General features: G+C 38.1%; 1 protein-coding gene across 2 annotated transcripts in view; it reads left to right on the forward strand.

The window, feature by feature from the left end:
- The window catches only part of LOC106872204 (serine/threonine/tyrosine-interacting-like protein 1), a 36,098-nt gene that overhangs the window by 2,025 nt on the left and 18,947 nt on the right, over nt 1-15,126 (forward strand). The window contains exons 1-5 of one of the 2 annotated variants that reach the window (XM_014919104.2): nt 4,712-4,936; nt 6,670-6,731; nt 8,202-8,301; nt 12,665-12,733; nt 14,992-15,059. In XM_014919104.2, coding sequence (XP_014774590.1) covers nt 4,774-4,936; nt 6,670-6,731; nt 8,202-8,301; nt 12,665-12,733; nt 14,992-15,059 — 462 coding nt within the window. In that variant the 5' untranslated portion in view covers nt 4,712-4,773. Of the gene's footprint in view, nt 1-4,711; nt 4,937-6,669; nt 6,732-8,201; nt 8,302-12,664; nt 12,734-14,991; nt 15,060-15,126 lie in introns of those variants that run through there. The other variant, XM_014919105.2, reaches the window with a different exon arrangement.

The raw sequence follows: 15,126 nt of genomic DNA on the forward strand, positions 1-15,126 counted from the left end.
TCCTCCGGTTCCTCCAGCCACGCCCTTTTCACCCTGGTCAGTGCGTCCGCCCTGTTTCTTTCCGAAGGCACGAAAACCACGTTCAGCTTCAGTCCGAACTCGGCGATCAGCTCTCCCAGAACTCCTAGGCGGCGTTTCACCAACATCTCCGTGGCACCTTTCGTCCGGACTCTCTTCTCGCTGGTAATTACTGTTCCTACCCAGCTGACCACGGTGGCCGAATTGGTCGCGAAAGGCAAAGAGGTCTCCGTGAAAAATACCACAGTGGAATAAAGGTATGTATCAGCGTGGATGGTAAGCTCTCCGAACATCTGCTTGTTACATCTGGCCAAACGGGTTTTGGTCCTTACCAGGACTGACAAGTCACATCTCTGCTGTTCGTAATTAAGCGAACAATAGAAAAAAATTGTCAACTTTTATTATATTCATTATATATATTGTTTCCGGTATAAATTAATATTACCAAGAAATATTACCGGTCCCTGGCAAATTAGAAGAAAAAAAAAAACTGCCGGTACGCCTCATCAGATAGTTTGAGAAGCACTGATCTACAGCATTTTGATACTGTCAATCAAATATTTATGGACAGCCCATAACACTGAAACAGCCAATCAAATGTTTATATGTATCTCTTAAAACTAAACCTGTTGTATTCATTTCAGAGTCTTTTTGAACCAGGCTGTATGTGGTAAGAAGTTTGCTTTCCAACCACATGGCTCTTGGTTCAGTCTCACTGTGTGGCACTTTAAGCGTCTTCTACTATAGTCTCAAGCCAACCAAAGCCTTGTGAGTTGATTTGGTAGATGGAAAGTGAAAGAAGCACATTGTGTATCTCTCTCTCTCTCTCTCTCTCTCTCTCTCTCTCTCTATCTATATGTATATATATATGTGTGTGTATGTGTCAGTGTCTGTGTTTGCCCCCCATCACTGCTTGATAACTAATGTTGGTTTGTTTACGTCCTCATAACTTGGCAGTTTGGCAAAAGAGACCAATAGAATAAGTATTAGGGGTTGATCCATTTGACTAAAATTCTTCAAGGCACTACCCCAGTAAGTAAAAGACCATAACAAAAGAAGATAAAAGATATTGAAATCAAAACTACAAAATAATCTTTTCTGCTCTAGGCACAAGACCCGAAATTTTTGGGAAGGAGGCCAGTTGATTAGATTGACCCAGTATGCAACTGGTACTTAATTTATCGACCCCGAAAGGATGAAAAACAAAGCCAACCTCGTCGGAATTTGAACACAGAACGTAGACATATGAAATACCACAAGGCATTTTGCCTGGTGTGCTAACTTTTCTGCCAGCTCACCGCCTTCAAAGCCACAACATTGCTATTGAGAGAAACGGTGACTATGTTGAGAAGTAAAGGGATGTGATCCACAGAGGACCCGCTTCATTTTGATGTAGGATACATGTTCCTGTGTTGGTAATTATACCTGTCCTAAACAAAATGGCATTACTTTTTGATTCACCCTTGAACATTCGACTAAATCATTTGAATGCTAAAGGCTTAAATGTTCTTTGGCTGATTGGCTGTGAATATTATGTCTGTCAACTCTGAATACAAAAATATAAAAAAAATTGAAGGAGTAAATTTCATCATAGGCGCGGGAGTGGCTGTGTGCTAAGAAGTTTGCTTCCCAACCACATGGTTCTGAGTTCAGTCCCTCTGCATGGCACCTTGGGCAAGTGTCTTCTACTATAGCCACAGGCCAACCAAAGCCCTGTGAGTAGATTTGATAGATGGAAACTGAAAGAAGCCCGTTTTGTATATATATATACATGTATATATATATATATATATATATATATATATATATATATATATATATATATATATATATATATACATGTATATCTATATATATATCTATATATCTATTAAATGACTCCGTCAGTCACGAATGACCATGAGTGCACCTAAGAGTTCCCTTCTGAGGTACAAGTCTGGGCGGAAAGTTGCCTCACTGGCGAACGCACGACCTAGGGTTGTTTTTATGGAAGACCAACAGTCACCCATGCATACCAGCATCCCCTCTCTATGCCACCGATGCTACCAAAGGGAAAGGCAGAGGCCGATACACCTTGGCACTAGTGACGTTGTAACTCATTTCTACAGTTGCGTGAAGTGGAGCAACGTGAAATAAAGTGTCTTGCTCAAGAACACAACACGCAGCCCGGTCCAGTACATATTTGTTTTAGCCTGGTACTTGTTTTTATTGGTCCCTTTTTTGCTGAACTGCTAAGCTATGGGGATGTAAACAAACCAACACTACTTGTCAAGTGGTGCTGGGGCAACAAGCACAAACACAAAGACACACACACACACACACACACACATGTATGTGCGTATCTTCCAGTTTCTGCCTATCAGACCCACTCAAGAAGCTTTGGTTAACCTGGGACTGAACCTGGAACCATGTGGTTGGGAAACAAACGTTTTACCAAACACCCACATCTGTGTCTATATAAATACAAAGTTATTTTAATAAATTCATTAAGGTTTAATACCTTAATGAAAATCACAACCCCTACGATTTTCCATTTCGTTCGTTCGTTCTTTCCTTCGTTCGTTCCTTCCTTCCTTCCAACAAGGTTAGTGAATGATTAACGAATATTTTTGACTGTGAAAGGTCAAATAAACTGGGACGATGTCTAATCTTTGTCTACCCTACTTATGGCTGATAAATAACTTCAATATAAATTTGATTGGAATCCAGATGTTTTTTTTTCTTCTACCTTTTGCATGGCAATAGGTAGAAAGCGTGGTCTGGTGGTTAGAGTGTTGCAATCATGATCTTACTATCATGGTTTCGATTCCTGGACCAGGCAGTGTGTTGTGCTCTTGAGCAAAACACTTCATTTCACATTGCCCCAGCTCACTCAACCGTAAATGAGTTCCAGCAATAACTGCAAAGTTAACCCTGCTACAGACTGACATTCCTTTCAGTGGTGGGTGCCATTATCTCAGTCACTTATACATCATGAAAGCCAGGTTAAGTTCTGCCCTTATGATCCCTAGGGCATCATGGCAGACCTAAATAAGTGACTGTTGCATGTACCTGCATAAACTTTCCTGGCATTATTTATTGAATATTTATTTGCATGCCAGGCAAAACACTTAGCAGCATTTTGTCTGTCTTTACGTCCTGAGTTCAAATTCTGCCGAGGTCGACTTTGCCTTTCATCCTTTCAGGGTCGATAAATTAAGTACCAGTTGCATACTGGAGTCAATCTAATCGACTGGCTCCCTCCCAAAAATGTTGGGCCTTGTGCCTAGAGTAGAAAAGATTATTTATTGAATTAAGAAGGTGGAGAGCTGGCAGAATCGTTAGCACACTGGGCAAAGTTCTTAGCAGCATTTCATCCATTGCTACATTCTGAGTTCAAATTCCACTGAGGTCACCTTTGCCTTTCATCCTTTCGGGGTTGATAAATTAAGTACCAGTGAAACTCAGGGGTCAGTGTAATCAATTAGTCCCCTTCTCCAAAATTCAGGCCTTGTGCCTTCAATAAAAAGGATTATTTATTGAATTAAGGTAATGGGATGACTGCACAATAATTAGGTACAGATATTTTGAGTTCAAATCCTAGAGGAATCTGTTTCTTTGCTGATCTAATCCAATTATCTGTTCCCATCCCCCTATAAATCTATGAAACCATTCCAATGTTTGTGGATCATTATGAATGTGTTTCAAATATTTACAGCAAATTGTTATTTTCTACAAGTTAGCTCGGATTGATCAGAACTTTGCTCAAAGACATTCCATTTTTGATGTCAGATGCTTGGGTGAAAAACCAAAAAGAAAAAAAAAAGGGTGTAGACATAGCTGTGTGGTTAAGAAGTTTGCTTCACACCCATGTGATTTCAGGTTCAGTCTCACTGCAGGGCAAGTGTCTCCTACTACAACCTTTTAACCCTGCAATGAACTGGCATCCCATTCAAAGGGGTTGTTCTGATCCCAGTCACTAACAGGCCATGGGAACTGGGTAACTGGCCTCATGAAACTTAGGGCTCAATAATAATAATAAGTAACAAAGTATATCTTAAGATTACATTATCTAATTGAAAGCAGAAAAGGGAAATTCAGCTGCTATTTCTAGCAAGCTGAGCGATCATGGAAGACAGTTATAGTGGCCTATATAGTGGGAGGAAGTAATTGAGTTACAGGGAGAGGAAGATGTGTCAGCTGTTGAAATTCTGTTCTGAAGGGAATGTAGAGAAGACAGATTGGTTGTGTCACAGACAATGTCTCTGGTGGTTTTGGGAAGTGTTATGGAGACTGTGAATAATACTGGAATTTCTAGAATGAAGAAGGATGGAGCCAAGCTTCTACTGTTTCATGATGAATGATATTTCCATTTTTCTGTTAATATATATATATATATATATATACATATATTAGAAGGGCAGCGAGCTGGCAGAAACGTTAGCACGCCAGGCGAAATGCTTAGCAGTATTTCGTCTGCTGTTACATTCTGTCTTCATCCATATGCTTCACATGACCAAACCAGTGCAGTTTTCTCTCTTGTAGTTTGCTTATCTTCATTAGAAATTCTAACAAAGTCACCTGGCAACTTATTCCTTGTAAAGGTTTAATAAATATGTACCCTCCTGAACTAGATATGAAAACTGGCATGGATTTATGTGTGTGTGTGTGTGTGTGTGTGTTATGGTCACCTTGCTTTGATGTCTTGTGATAGCTGTAAACAACTGTTGCAAGTCACACAAGCGGTGTCCCTCATTTCCAGTCTTCTGCGAAAACATGTCTGGCCACGAGGGGGAAATATCACCTTATCTGGTCACAGAAAAAAACCTGCCACAACAAATTCTGCCTTATCCATGCAAGCATGGAGAAGTGAGCATTAAGAAGAAGAAGAAGAAGAAGAAGAAGAAGATGATGATGATGATGATGATGACGATGCTATGTATGTATGTCTTTTAAATTGAATGGCCATCATGGTTCTTCCACAATGCAATATGTTTTAGTTTCTACACCACATGATCTCTGAACAATTCACTTGCCAAACAGGTATAATTCTGAAATAATGGTTTTTCTGAGGAAAATGTTTCTACAAAAACCTTTGTTATGGTCTAAAAGAGATATTGATAAGTTCTGCTGATATAAAATGCAAACTGCTGTGTGCTCATTATTTCATAATGGCTATTTGAGAAGTCAGTGAATATGAGCTGCAAGTTAATATATCTAAAAAATAAATACACAAATGTTGATTGTGATTGCTAAATATAGAAGTCCTGCATAATTTAGCAAGATAAACAGTGGATTTATTTATCAGCTTGACACTAGAGATATTTATTACTAGTTCTTAACAAATTATCTGATAGGGTTGCATAGAACAGAACTGAAAACATCTCCTGTAACATGTAACAAGTGTGTATTTGTTTTAGTGTTGTTGTTTAGCCCCAGGTCAGATCTTATCAATCAGTCAAAAGCATTCCAGTAATGATTACCCTGACATTATTATTATTATTGTTCAGTAGTTTTATTTTTATAACGTGCTTTCACTTCACTACCGAGCGCAGCTCTGTGCGCCTTGGGTATGTGCTGTGGTTTGCTGTGATGCTCTTATGGTTACTGTATTGAAAGTGTTTTGCGTAGGATGTGTGCAGTGCCCAGTAGTGCAATTTTCTGTATGTTATATATATTTGTAAGTCCTGATGTTTTTGTTATGTATTTGTCTGAATATTTTTTTATTATACCTAAGGCACCTACTATGATAGGAATTGTTTCTGTTTTTAGATTCCACATTCGAGTTACCTCTATTTCCAGGTCTTTGTATTTTGAAAGTTTTTCCATTTCTTTTATTACTATTATTATTATTATTATTATTATTATTATTATTATTGCCTTTGCACAGCTTCTAATGCTGGAGATGTACTACAGTGTCAGCTGTTCACTAACACCTCATATTTTTCGAGCACCTTCCGGAGTATTCGAGCGGTTCCAAACAGTGCTCTTTTCTGCAAGTGCTCCACCCTTATTGCAGCCTCTATTTGTTCCATGTACTTCTCAAGATTTTTACTCACTGTTCCCAGGGCTCCGACAATTATTGGTACTACTACCACCTTTTTCATCGACCACAACTGCTTAACTTCTCAAGCTAACCTGTCATATCTCTCGACTTTTCTTTCTTCCTTATCACACACCTTGATGTCAGCTGGGCATGCTATATCTATGATCCAGCATAGTTTGCTTTCTGGCGGCGTTGGCATCATTGTTGTCAATAACAGATCACCAAAGGTTTCAAGTGACTCAAAGAGACACTACTCCCCTTAGAATGTGAACTGTACCCAACAAGGCTGTCTTCTGGATCATTTTGAGCCTGACAGCAGCTCCCATATTCTTAATATGTTTTTCAAAGCTCTTGGAAACTGTTCCTAATGCTCCAGTTACCATCGGTATCACCATTACTTTCCTCATGCCTTATTATTATTATTGAGTGAGAGAGCATTGCATGCCATCAGGTGTAGTTTACCTAGGACTATGCCATCCAATGTGTCATTTTTATGACTGTAGGATGTAGTTAGAGGCAGTTTTAACTACTTTTTCTTACAAGCGGAGTGAGCACATAGCGGCTATCCCATTGGTTCATTGTTAATATCCAAGATATTAATGGTTAATCTGATCTTCATTTTGCAGATACAAGAAAAGAGGATGATTATCATGAAAACCATATAATCACAGCAAGAAGAATTAAAGAGGTAGGATTAAGATTAATAATACCTGTAACTAACATGGAGTGGAATGGGGGATAGTTAGCTGGTGTACTGGAGGTGCAGTTGCTTCCCTATTCTTTCTTTTATTTGAATCCCTAAATTCCATCTCACTCATCCCTAAATTCTATCTCACTCATCCATTGGATTCATTCGGATGTATCATCCATTTAGGGATGTTCCACATCGGATTTGGGCATGATGTATGGTACCTTGGCAAGTGTGTTCTGCCATAGCTTCAGATTGACCAATACCTTGTTAGTGGAATTTGGTAGCTAGAAATTGTATGGAAGCCACTCATGTCATCAATATTTTAATGTAGACTTTTCCAGATTTGCATGAAAGAGAGGCATTGAGCCAGATTTGCTGATGGTATACAACCTCTTTAGTGTTGGTGCCATGAAGAAAGCATCCAATCCATTCTGTAAAGGGGTTGGTGTTTGGAGGGGAATCCACCCATAGAAACCATGCCAAAAATGAGACGTTGGAGCAAGATGTGGTCCTCCAACCGAATGAATTCTGTTGAACCACTCTACACATGTCAACATAGAAGACAGATGAAAAATGCAGCTGCTGTTGTTGCTGTTACTGTTGCTGCTGCTGCTGCTGCTGATAATGATGACGATAATATAATGATGTTGACGAGGTAATAGTAATGATGCTGGTGGCTAAGTAGTTGTTGTTTAGCCCAGGGTCACTTCTGTTTGAGTATTATAGCCATGGTCATGCCATTTTTGTCTTAAACACAATAGGATGGGACTTACTGATAATTTGGCTGCTATTTCTTGCAGACCTAGCAGCCACATTGTGACACCCCACCACCCACTTAGTCTTTGGCTTGAGAAAGTGGAAAAGCAATGATGGTGATCATTATTTACATTATTTACATTTGACGGATATTTGTCCTCATCTTGTTTGTTGTTAACACGTTTTGGCTGATATACCCTCCAGCCTTCATCCAGTATTAAGGAAGGATAGGAAAATATTAGATTTATAAGCCCTAAAATTCACTCCATAATTGCCTACGGGCATATGGCGTAGAGGTTAAGAGCGCAGGCTACTAACCCCAAGATTCTGAGTTTGATTCCAGGCAGTGACCTGAATAATAATAATGATAATAATAATAATAATAATAGTAATAGTAATAGCAATAGCAGCAGCAGCAGTAACAGCAGCAGCAGTGACAGCAGCAATTACAGCAACAACAACAACGTCGAAAAATATCTTAGGAATGAGAACCCAGGTTTGAAATTTTCCCAAAACACCTGATGAAGGCTGGAGGGTTATATCAGCTGAAACGTTGTGTTAACAACAAACAAGATGAGGACAAATATTGTCAAATGTAAATAATGTAAATAATTCCTCATCTCTTAAATATAGTGATGGTGCGAAGGATGATGTATGAATTAACATAGATTAGTCACTGCTTAGTATTATGTTTTCTTGTTCTAACTGTAGGATGAGACTCTCAAAATGTTGATACCTTATGATGCTGAATTAGAGTGTAAACAATATGTTGTGGTCTATGATAGCAACACCAGCTCACTCAGTGAGAAAGGTAAGTGGCACCGACAACTGATCTTCAACAGTTTGGTAAAGTTAAGAATGCTAATCAAGAAGAATTGATAGTTGAGAATCAGGTTAGTTCCCTAATCAGTTGTTAGATATAAACCAGGTGAAGACACCAGCTGTTGCTCTTTAAGAATCAGATAAAAACCATAGGCACAGGTGGTTAGAAGCTTGCTTCCCAATCACATGGTTTCGGATTCAATCCCACTGTATGGCACCTTGGGTAAATATCTCTTGATATAGCCTCAGGCCAACCAAAACCTTGTGAGTGGATTTTATAAATATATATATATATATATATATATATATATATAATAACAAAGTGTAAAATCAATGATGATTTTACCAGGTAGCCAGTGCGGAAAATTAAAAAAACTTTTAGGTAAATTTTAAAAATTATTTTATAATTATATACATAATTATAACAAGGGATCAACTTAAAGCATCACCATGCACTGCTAAAAATAGACGTTAGATCCTTTTTTTTTACCTTAAAATTTTAAGATAGTAAAAAAAGCGAAGAATTGAAAATGTAATCAATAGGTAGGACTACATACTTTAGTATTCAGTTGACATTCCCTTTGCAGTTTCTAATTCAGAAATTCTTTTTGGCATTGAACTGATGAGCTTTGTCATTGTCTCTTGTGGAATTTCTGCCCACCTTTCATGCAACAATCGAAACAATTCATCTTTAGATTTAGGTTTCTGTTGAATTTTTCGTATAGCTCTATCTAGTATGCTCCAAAGATTTTCAATTGGGTTCATGTCAGGAGATTGGCTCGGCCAAGGAAGTTTTTTGATCCCATTTTCAGTCAGCCATTGTTGATTCCTTTTTGCTGTGTGGCATGGAGCCCCATCTTCCATGAATAAAAACTCATTTTTCATTGTGTTATCGTGTGAATACATCGGAAGTAATCCTTGCTTAAGTATTTCCATGTATTTTTCAGAGTTTATGGTTCCAACACATTCAGTCAGCTCAGAATCAAATTTTTGATTGGGAAGCCTCCAGACCCAAACATGTCGACTGTCTGATAATAATGCAAATCTGGATTCATCTGAGAAAATCACTCTATCCCAAAATGAACTGAATTTTTCTGACATCTCTTTAGCCCATTTCTTTCTTTTCATGATATTAATTGGTTGAAGGAGAGGTTTTCTTCTAGCTGCTCGTCCATTATACCCAAGCTTATGCAGATATGTAACACACGTTTTTGGACTAACTTCTAGCTGTTTTGCTATGTGAGAAGCCTTCGAACAGGGTTGGATTTCCACAATTCTCTTCAAACAGCGAAGCTCCCTTTCTGAGTGCCCAGGTCGGCCGGGACGAGAATCCGTTGATTCTTTTCCTTGGCTTTTGAATTGCACTATAATTCTATTAACAGTAGCAAGAGGAGTTTGAAGATTTTCGACAATTTTTCACTGGCTAAGACCAGCCTCAGATTGTCCAACAATACGACCTCTTTGAAAATCTGACAGACCTGCTGAATTTTTTGTGCGTGGCATGGCTACTCTTCGCAAATGTTTAACATAAGGGCACCTGCATTGAAAAGGAATAATTAAGCTGTAAATTCTACACTGTTGAAATCATATTAAGACGCTTAGATCAGAAATTTTGAAAATTAAAGGTGTCTATTTACTTCCTGCATGTCTGTGTATATAATATCAGATATAGTTAGAAGTAACTATCTTTATGATGAATCTGAGAAGCTGAGTATTTAAGAGTTTGGTAGCAAAAAGACTATTAAAGTATTAAACCATGGGGGACGTTTCTATGTGATTGCTTCACCTGCTAGAAGTAACAGTCAAATGTCCTACATATCAAAGCCTTTAATATCTGAAGAAAAATAAAAAGCAATAAAAAGTCATGGTTTGAAAGCGTTTAATAACTGGTTTACTGGATCAGAGTTGATCTGAGGCAAAACAACATCAATAGCTATGTTGTCATTAAATATAAAGAAACTAATAGAGTGTAAAGAATGCTGGTTGTGGTTTTGTTAGAAATTTCTATCTGTACGAACAAACGCACATTTCTTCAAAGTAAATTAAAAAAAAAAAAGAATATTTGTATTACAAATAGTTTTTGTCAGGTTAAAATTTTATGCTACCGTGGAAGAAAAACTGGTATGGCTGGTAAAAGTGCGAGTGTATTTAACCTTTCTCGAAATTGCTGTTTGGGGAATTTATATTAAAAAAAAAAAAAAAGAAATACGGAGCAAAACAAGTCTAAGGGAAGTAACTCTTATAACAATGCTTTTTTTTTTTCCAATAATTTTTTCTCGACCTGAAATTTTAAAGAAACGGGCCTAGTGGATTACATCGACCCCAGTACTTGACGTAAAGACGGACAAACTGTTGCTAAGCATTGCGTGCTAACAATTCTGCCAACCCGTCGCCTTATTTAATAATAATAATAATACTTTCTATTCTAGGCACAAGGCCTGAAATTTTATGGGTGTGGGTTACTTAATGGCATTGACCCCAGCATTCAACTGGTTCTTGTTTCATTGATACCAAAAGAATGAAAGGCAAAGTCGACCTCGTCAGAATTTGAACTCAGAACATAACGCTGGAAGAAATGCCGTGAAGAATTTTGTCCTGCGTGCTAACAATTCAGCCAGCTCATCACCATATTTCATCATCATCATCATTGTTTAACGTCTGCTTTCCATGCTGGCATGGGTTGGACGGTTTGAGTGAGGACTGGCAAGCCAGGAGGCTGCACCAGGCTCCAATCTGATCTGGCAAAGTTTCTACAGCTGGATGCCCTTCCTAACGCCAACCACTCCGAGTGTGTAGTGGGTGCTTTTTACATGCCACCGCCACCATAGCCAGTTGGGTAGCACTGGCATCGACCATGCTCGAATGGTGCTTTTTACATCACACCAGCTTTTTACATGCCACTTTATTGTACACAGTACTCAGGTGCACTACAACTCCTCAGAAAAGGTTAAAAGGGGTACAGAAAGCAGCCCTAAGTAAAATAAAGAAGAAAGAAACAGGAACGGTAGATAGGCAGGTTAGGAGTAATATTGGTAAATTCCAGGAAGCATGGAGTTTTTGGAGGAAGCAGTGTCCTGACAAGTAACAACTGATATGGGGAGTTTGTTCCATGTTTTGACAATTCCAAGTGTGAAAAACCAAAGAAGAAATCTGTAAGTCATAGTTACCGTGCTGTGTTGTTAATTTTATAAACATATCCACAAGTGGTTGAGGCATCGAATTAAAAACAGAACTAAAGACATTGTTGGAAAGCTGGTGGATAATCTTGTGAGTGTGGAGGCGCAATGGCCTAGTGGTTAGGGCAGCGGACTCGCGGTCATAGGATCGCGGTTTCGATTCCCAGACCGGGCGTTGTGAGTGTTTATTGAGTGAAAACACCTAAAGCTCCACGAGGCTCCGGCAGGGGATGGTGGCGAACCCTGTTGTACTCTTTCACCACAACTTTCTCTCACTCTTACTTCCTGTTTCTGTTGTGCCTGAATTTCAAAGGGCCAGCCTTGTCACACTGTGTCACGCTGAATATCCCCGAGAACTACGTGAAGGGTACACGTGTCTGTGGAGTACTCAGCCACTTGCACATTAATTTCAAGAGCAGGCTGTTCCGTTGATCGAATCAACTGGAACGCTCGACGTCGTAAGCGACGGAGTGCCAAAATCTTTTGAGTAACCAAGTCAACTGCTAGACACTGGAAGGAAACAAGAAAGAAGCCCATCATAAATACATACACAGAATGTGTGTTCTTTTCTATTTTTAATCATTTGAAATATTTCTGTGAGGAAGGAGCTGGTTTTTAACAATGATAGAACTTGCATTCTTAACTTGAGAAAAATCTTACATATTTTTACTGTTCTGCTTATTTTACTGTATTTGTAATGTGTGAGTTAGGGGCTGATTTCTTTTCCTGGAAAAATCTTAGCTTATCTAGACTGACAGTTAGGCTTTTACTTACAAAACCAAGCGCATTACTCATTATTGGTATAAAGGTGAATTTATAATCTGGATATAGATCCTGGAGGTTTTGAAGTGTTTGTTTGTTTGTATGTATGTATGTATGTATGTATGTATGTATGTATGTATGTATGTGTGTGTATGTATGTATGTATGTAAGCTGGTGTTCTTACAATTGTAATCTAATGAACATCAGCTAACAAGTAGTTCTATGTAATTACTTGACCTACGAATAATAGCAGCTGAATCTTTCTCAAATCACACTTCACCATATCTAAAAAGGGCACATTAGATAATGTAATTCTAGGTAGACTATGAGTGGAAAATTTAGCTCATAACCTCCAGAATGTTCTTCACCCTCCGTGTTTCACTCAACAAAGAACAGTCCCTTTAACAATTACAGGTCCTTTCTTGGATTTTGCTTTGTTGTTATGGAAAACAGGGAGCAAATATAAAGTGAAAATCCTTAAAGGTAAGCATGCGTTCCTTACATTTTTTAAAATTAAGGAGTTAATTGAATGAATTGTTATATAGTAATTTCAATTAAGAACTGAAGTATCTGTGTAATTAGTAAATAAAAGGTGAAAGAAATTAACTAATGAAGTGCATGTTTTCTTGATTAATAAAAGATGTTTAATTATTTAATAATATGCTGGGTTTATATTTAACTAAAAGTGTTTGAGTAATTAAAGATTTGTTTTATTGACTAATGAAAGTTATGTTTAAAAGATTAATGAATGATATATTTAGTTGATTAACATGTTGGCTCCCACATGTCATGCTGGTGGGTCAGGATGGTATGTTAGTAAGTCCTACATGACCCACCAGTGGGTCGTTATTCAATTTCTTTCCTATGGGTTTTCTCAGAGCTGGAATGCTGTGATTGTCTTCATTTGTGCTTTTGCTATACTAAGAGAACAACTTTTTATACATTCATTTATTCTTTTATTCTTTTACTTGTTTCAGTCATTTGACTGTGGCCTTGCTGGAGCACCGCCTTTAGTTGAGCAAATCGACCTCAGGACTTATTCTTTGGATGCCTAGTACTTATTCTATTGGTCTCTTTTGCCGAACCGCATCGGTTGTCAAGCGATGGTGGGGGGACAAACACAGACACACAAACACACACACACACACACACACACACACACACACACACACACACACACACATATATATATATATATACATATATACGACGGGCTTTTTCAGTTTCCGTCTACCAAATCCACTCACAAGGCTTTGGTCAGCCCGAGGCTATAGTAGAAAACACTTGCCCAAGGTGCCACGCAGTGGGACTGAACTCGGAACCATGTGGTTGGTAAGCAAGCTACTTACCACACAGCCACTCCTGCACCTATAATAATTTTTTTTTTTCGTTTTTCTTCTGATTTCACCATGTAATGAACTAAAATAAACGATTGAGTATTGAAAAAAATTTATTTGCCATTGAAACAAAAATAGTTCTTTTTGAAAATAAATGGTAGATTTTCCAATAGAAACAGAAGTGAATGAAAAATATTTTACTTGCCATGGAAACCAAAATAGTTCATTTTGAAAAGATTTTGAGATCTTCCAGTAGAAAATACCCATCTGGTATTTAGAATGTTATGTGAACTAGGGTGGACATCATCATTGTTTAACGTCCGCTTTCCATGCTGGCATGGATTGGACGGTTCGGCTGGAGTCTGGGAAGCCAGGAGGCTGCACCAGGCCCCAATCTGATCTGGCAGTGTTTCTACAGCTGGATGCCCTTCCTAATGCCAACCACTCCAAGAGTGTAATGGGTGCTTTTTACGTGCCACCAGCACAGGGGCCAGTCAAAGCGGCACTGTCATTGGCCACATTCGGATGGTGCTTTTTATGTGCTATCGGCACAGGGTCACAACTACAGTTTCCATTTGATTTGATTTTGACATGGGTATATAAAACTACCTATGTGATCCTTGCCTCGCATATGGTATAGTGTAAAAATACGATGCCACTCATGTCAAAATTAATTAAGATATCATATTGGGACCCGGGGATGAAACAAAATGAGGCTTGAGAGCCAACGTGTTAATGAAAGATGAGTTTTATTGATTAATGAAAAATGAGTTTTATTGATTTATGACAGATGAATTTTAGTGATTAGTGAAAGTTGTGTGTGTGTTGTAGGTTTTATTGATTAATGAAGAATTTAATTAATGAAAGACATGTCTTATTGACTAATGAAAATGAAAAGTTTATTTGATAATTAATCCTTTCTGCTATAGACACAAGGCCTGAAATTTTGGGGGAGGGGGTGAATTGATTATATCAATATCAGAGCTTGTCTGGTACTTAATTTATCGACCCCAAAAGGATGAAAGGCAAAGATGACCTCAGCAGAATTTGAACTCAGAATGTAAAGTCAGACTTTTGTCTGTCTTTACATTCTGAGTTCAAATTCCACTAAGCATTTTTCCCATGCTAATAATAATAATATTAATAATAATAATAATAATGATAATAATCCTTTCTACCAAAAGCACAAGACCTGAAATTTAGGGAGAGGAGACTAGTCGATTATATCGACCCCAGTGTTTCACTGGTACTTAATTTATTGACTCCAAAAGGATGAAAGGCAAAGTTGACTTCGGCAAAATTTGAACTCAGAATGTAAAGACAGACGAAACGCCGCTAAGCTTAAAACCAATCATTTCTTTGATTGCAAGAAAAACATTGATAAATGCTCTGTTATAATTCCAGGTGGATATGAAGACTTCTCAGCTCACTATCCCTTCTTGCGTTCAAAGAAGATTATGTTCACTCAGAGGGTAAAGAATTATTTTTACATTTTCTCGCTTATAGAGTTCTTGTATCTTTGATGATGACATTGTCTAC

The sequence above is a fragment of the Octopus bimaculoides genome, chromosome 6, assembly GCF_001194135.2.
Source record: "Octopus bimaculoides isolate UCB-OBI-ISO-001 chromosome 6, ASM119413v2, whole genome shotgun sequence".
NCBI lineage: Eukaryota > Metazoa > Mollusca > Cephalopoda > Octopoda > Octopodidae > Octopus > Octopus bimaculoides.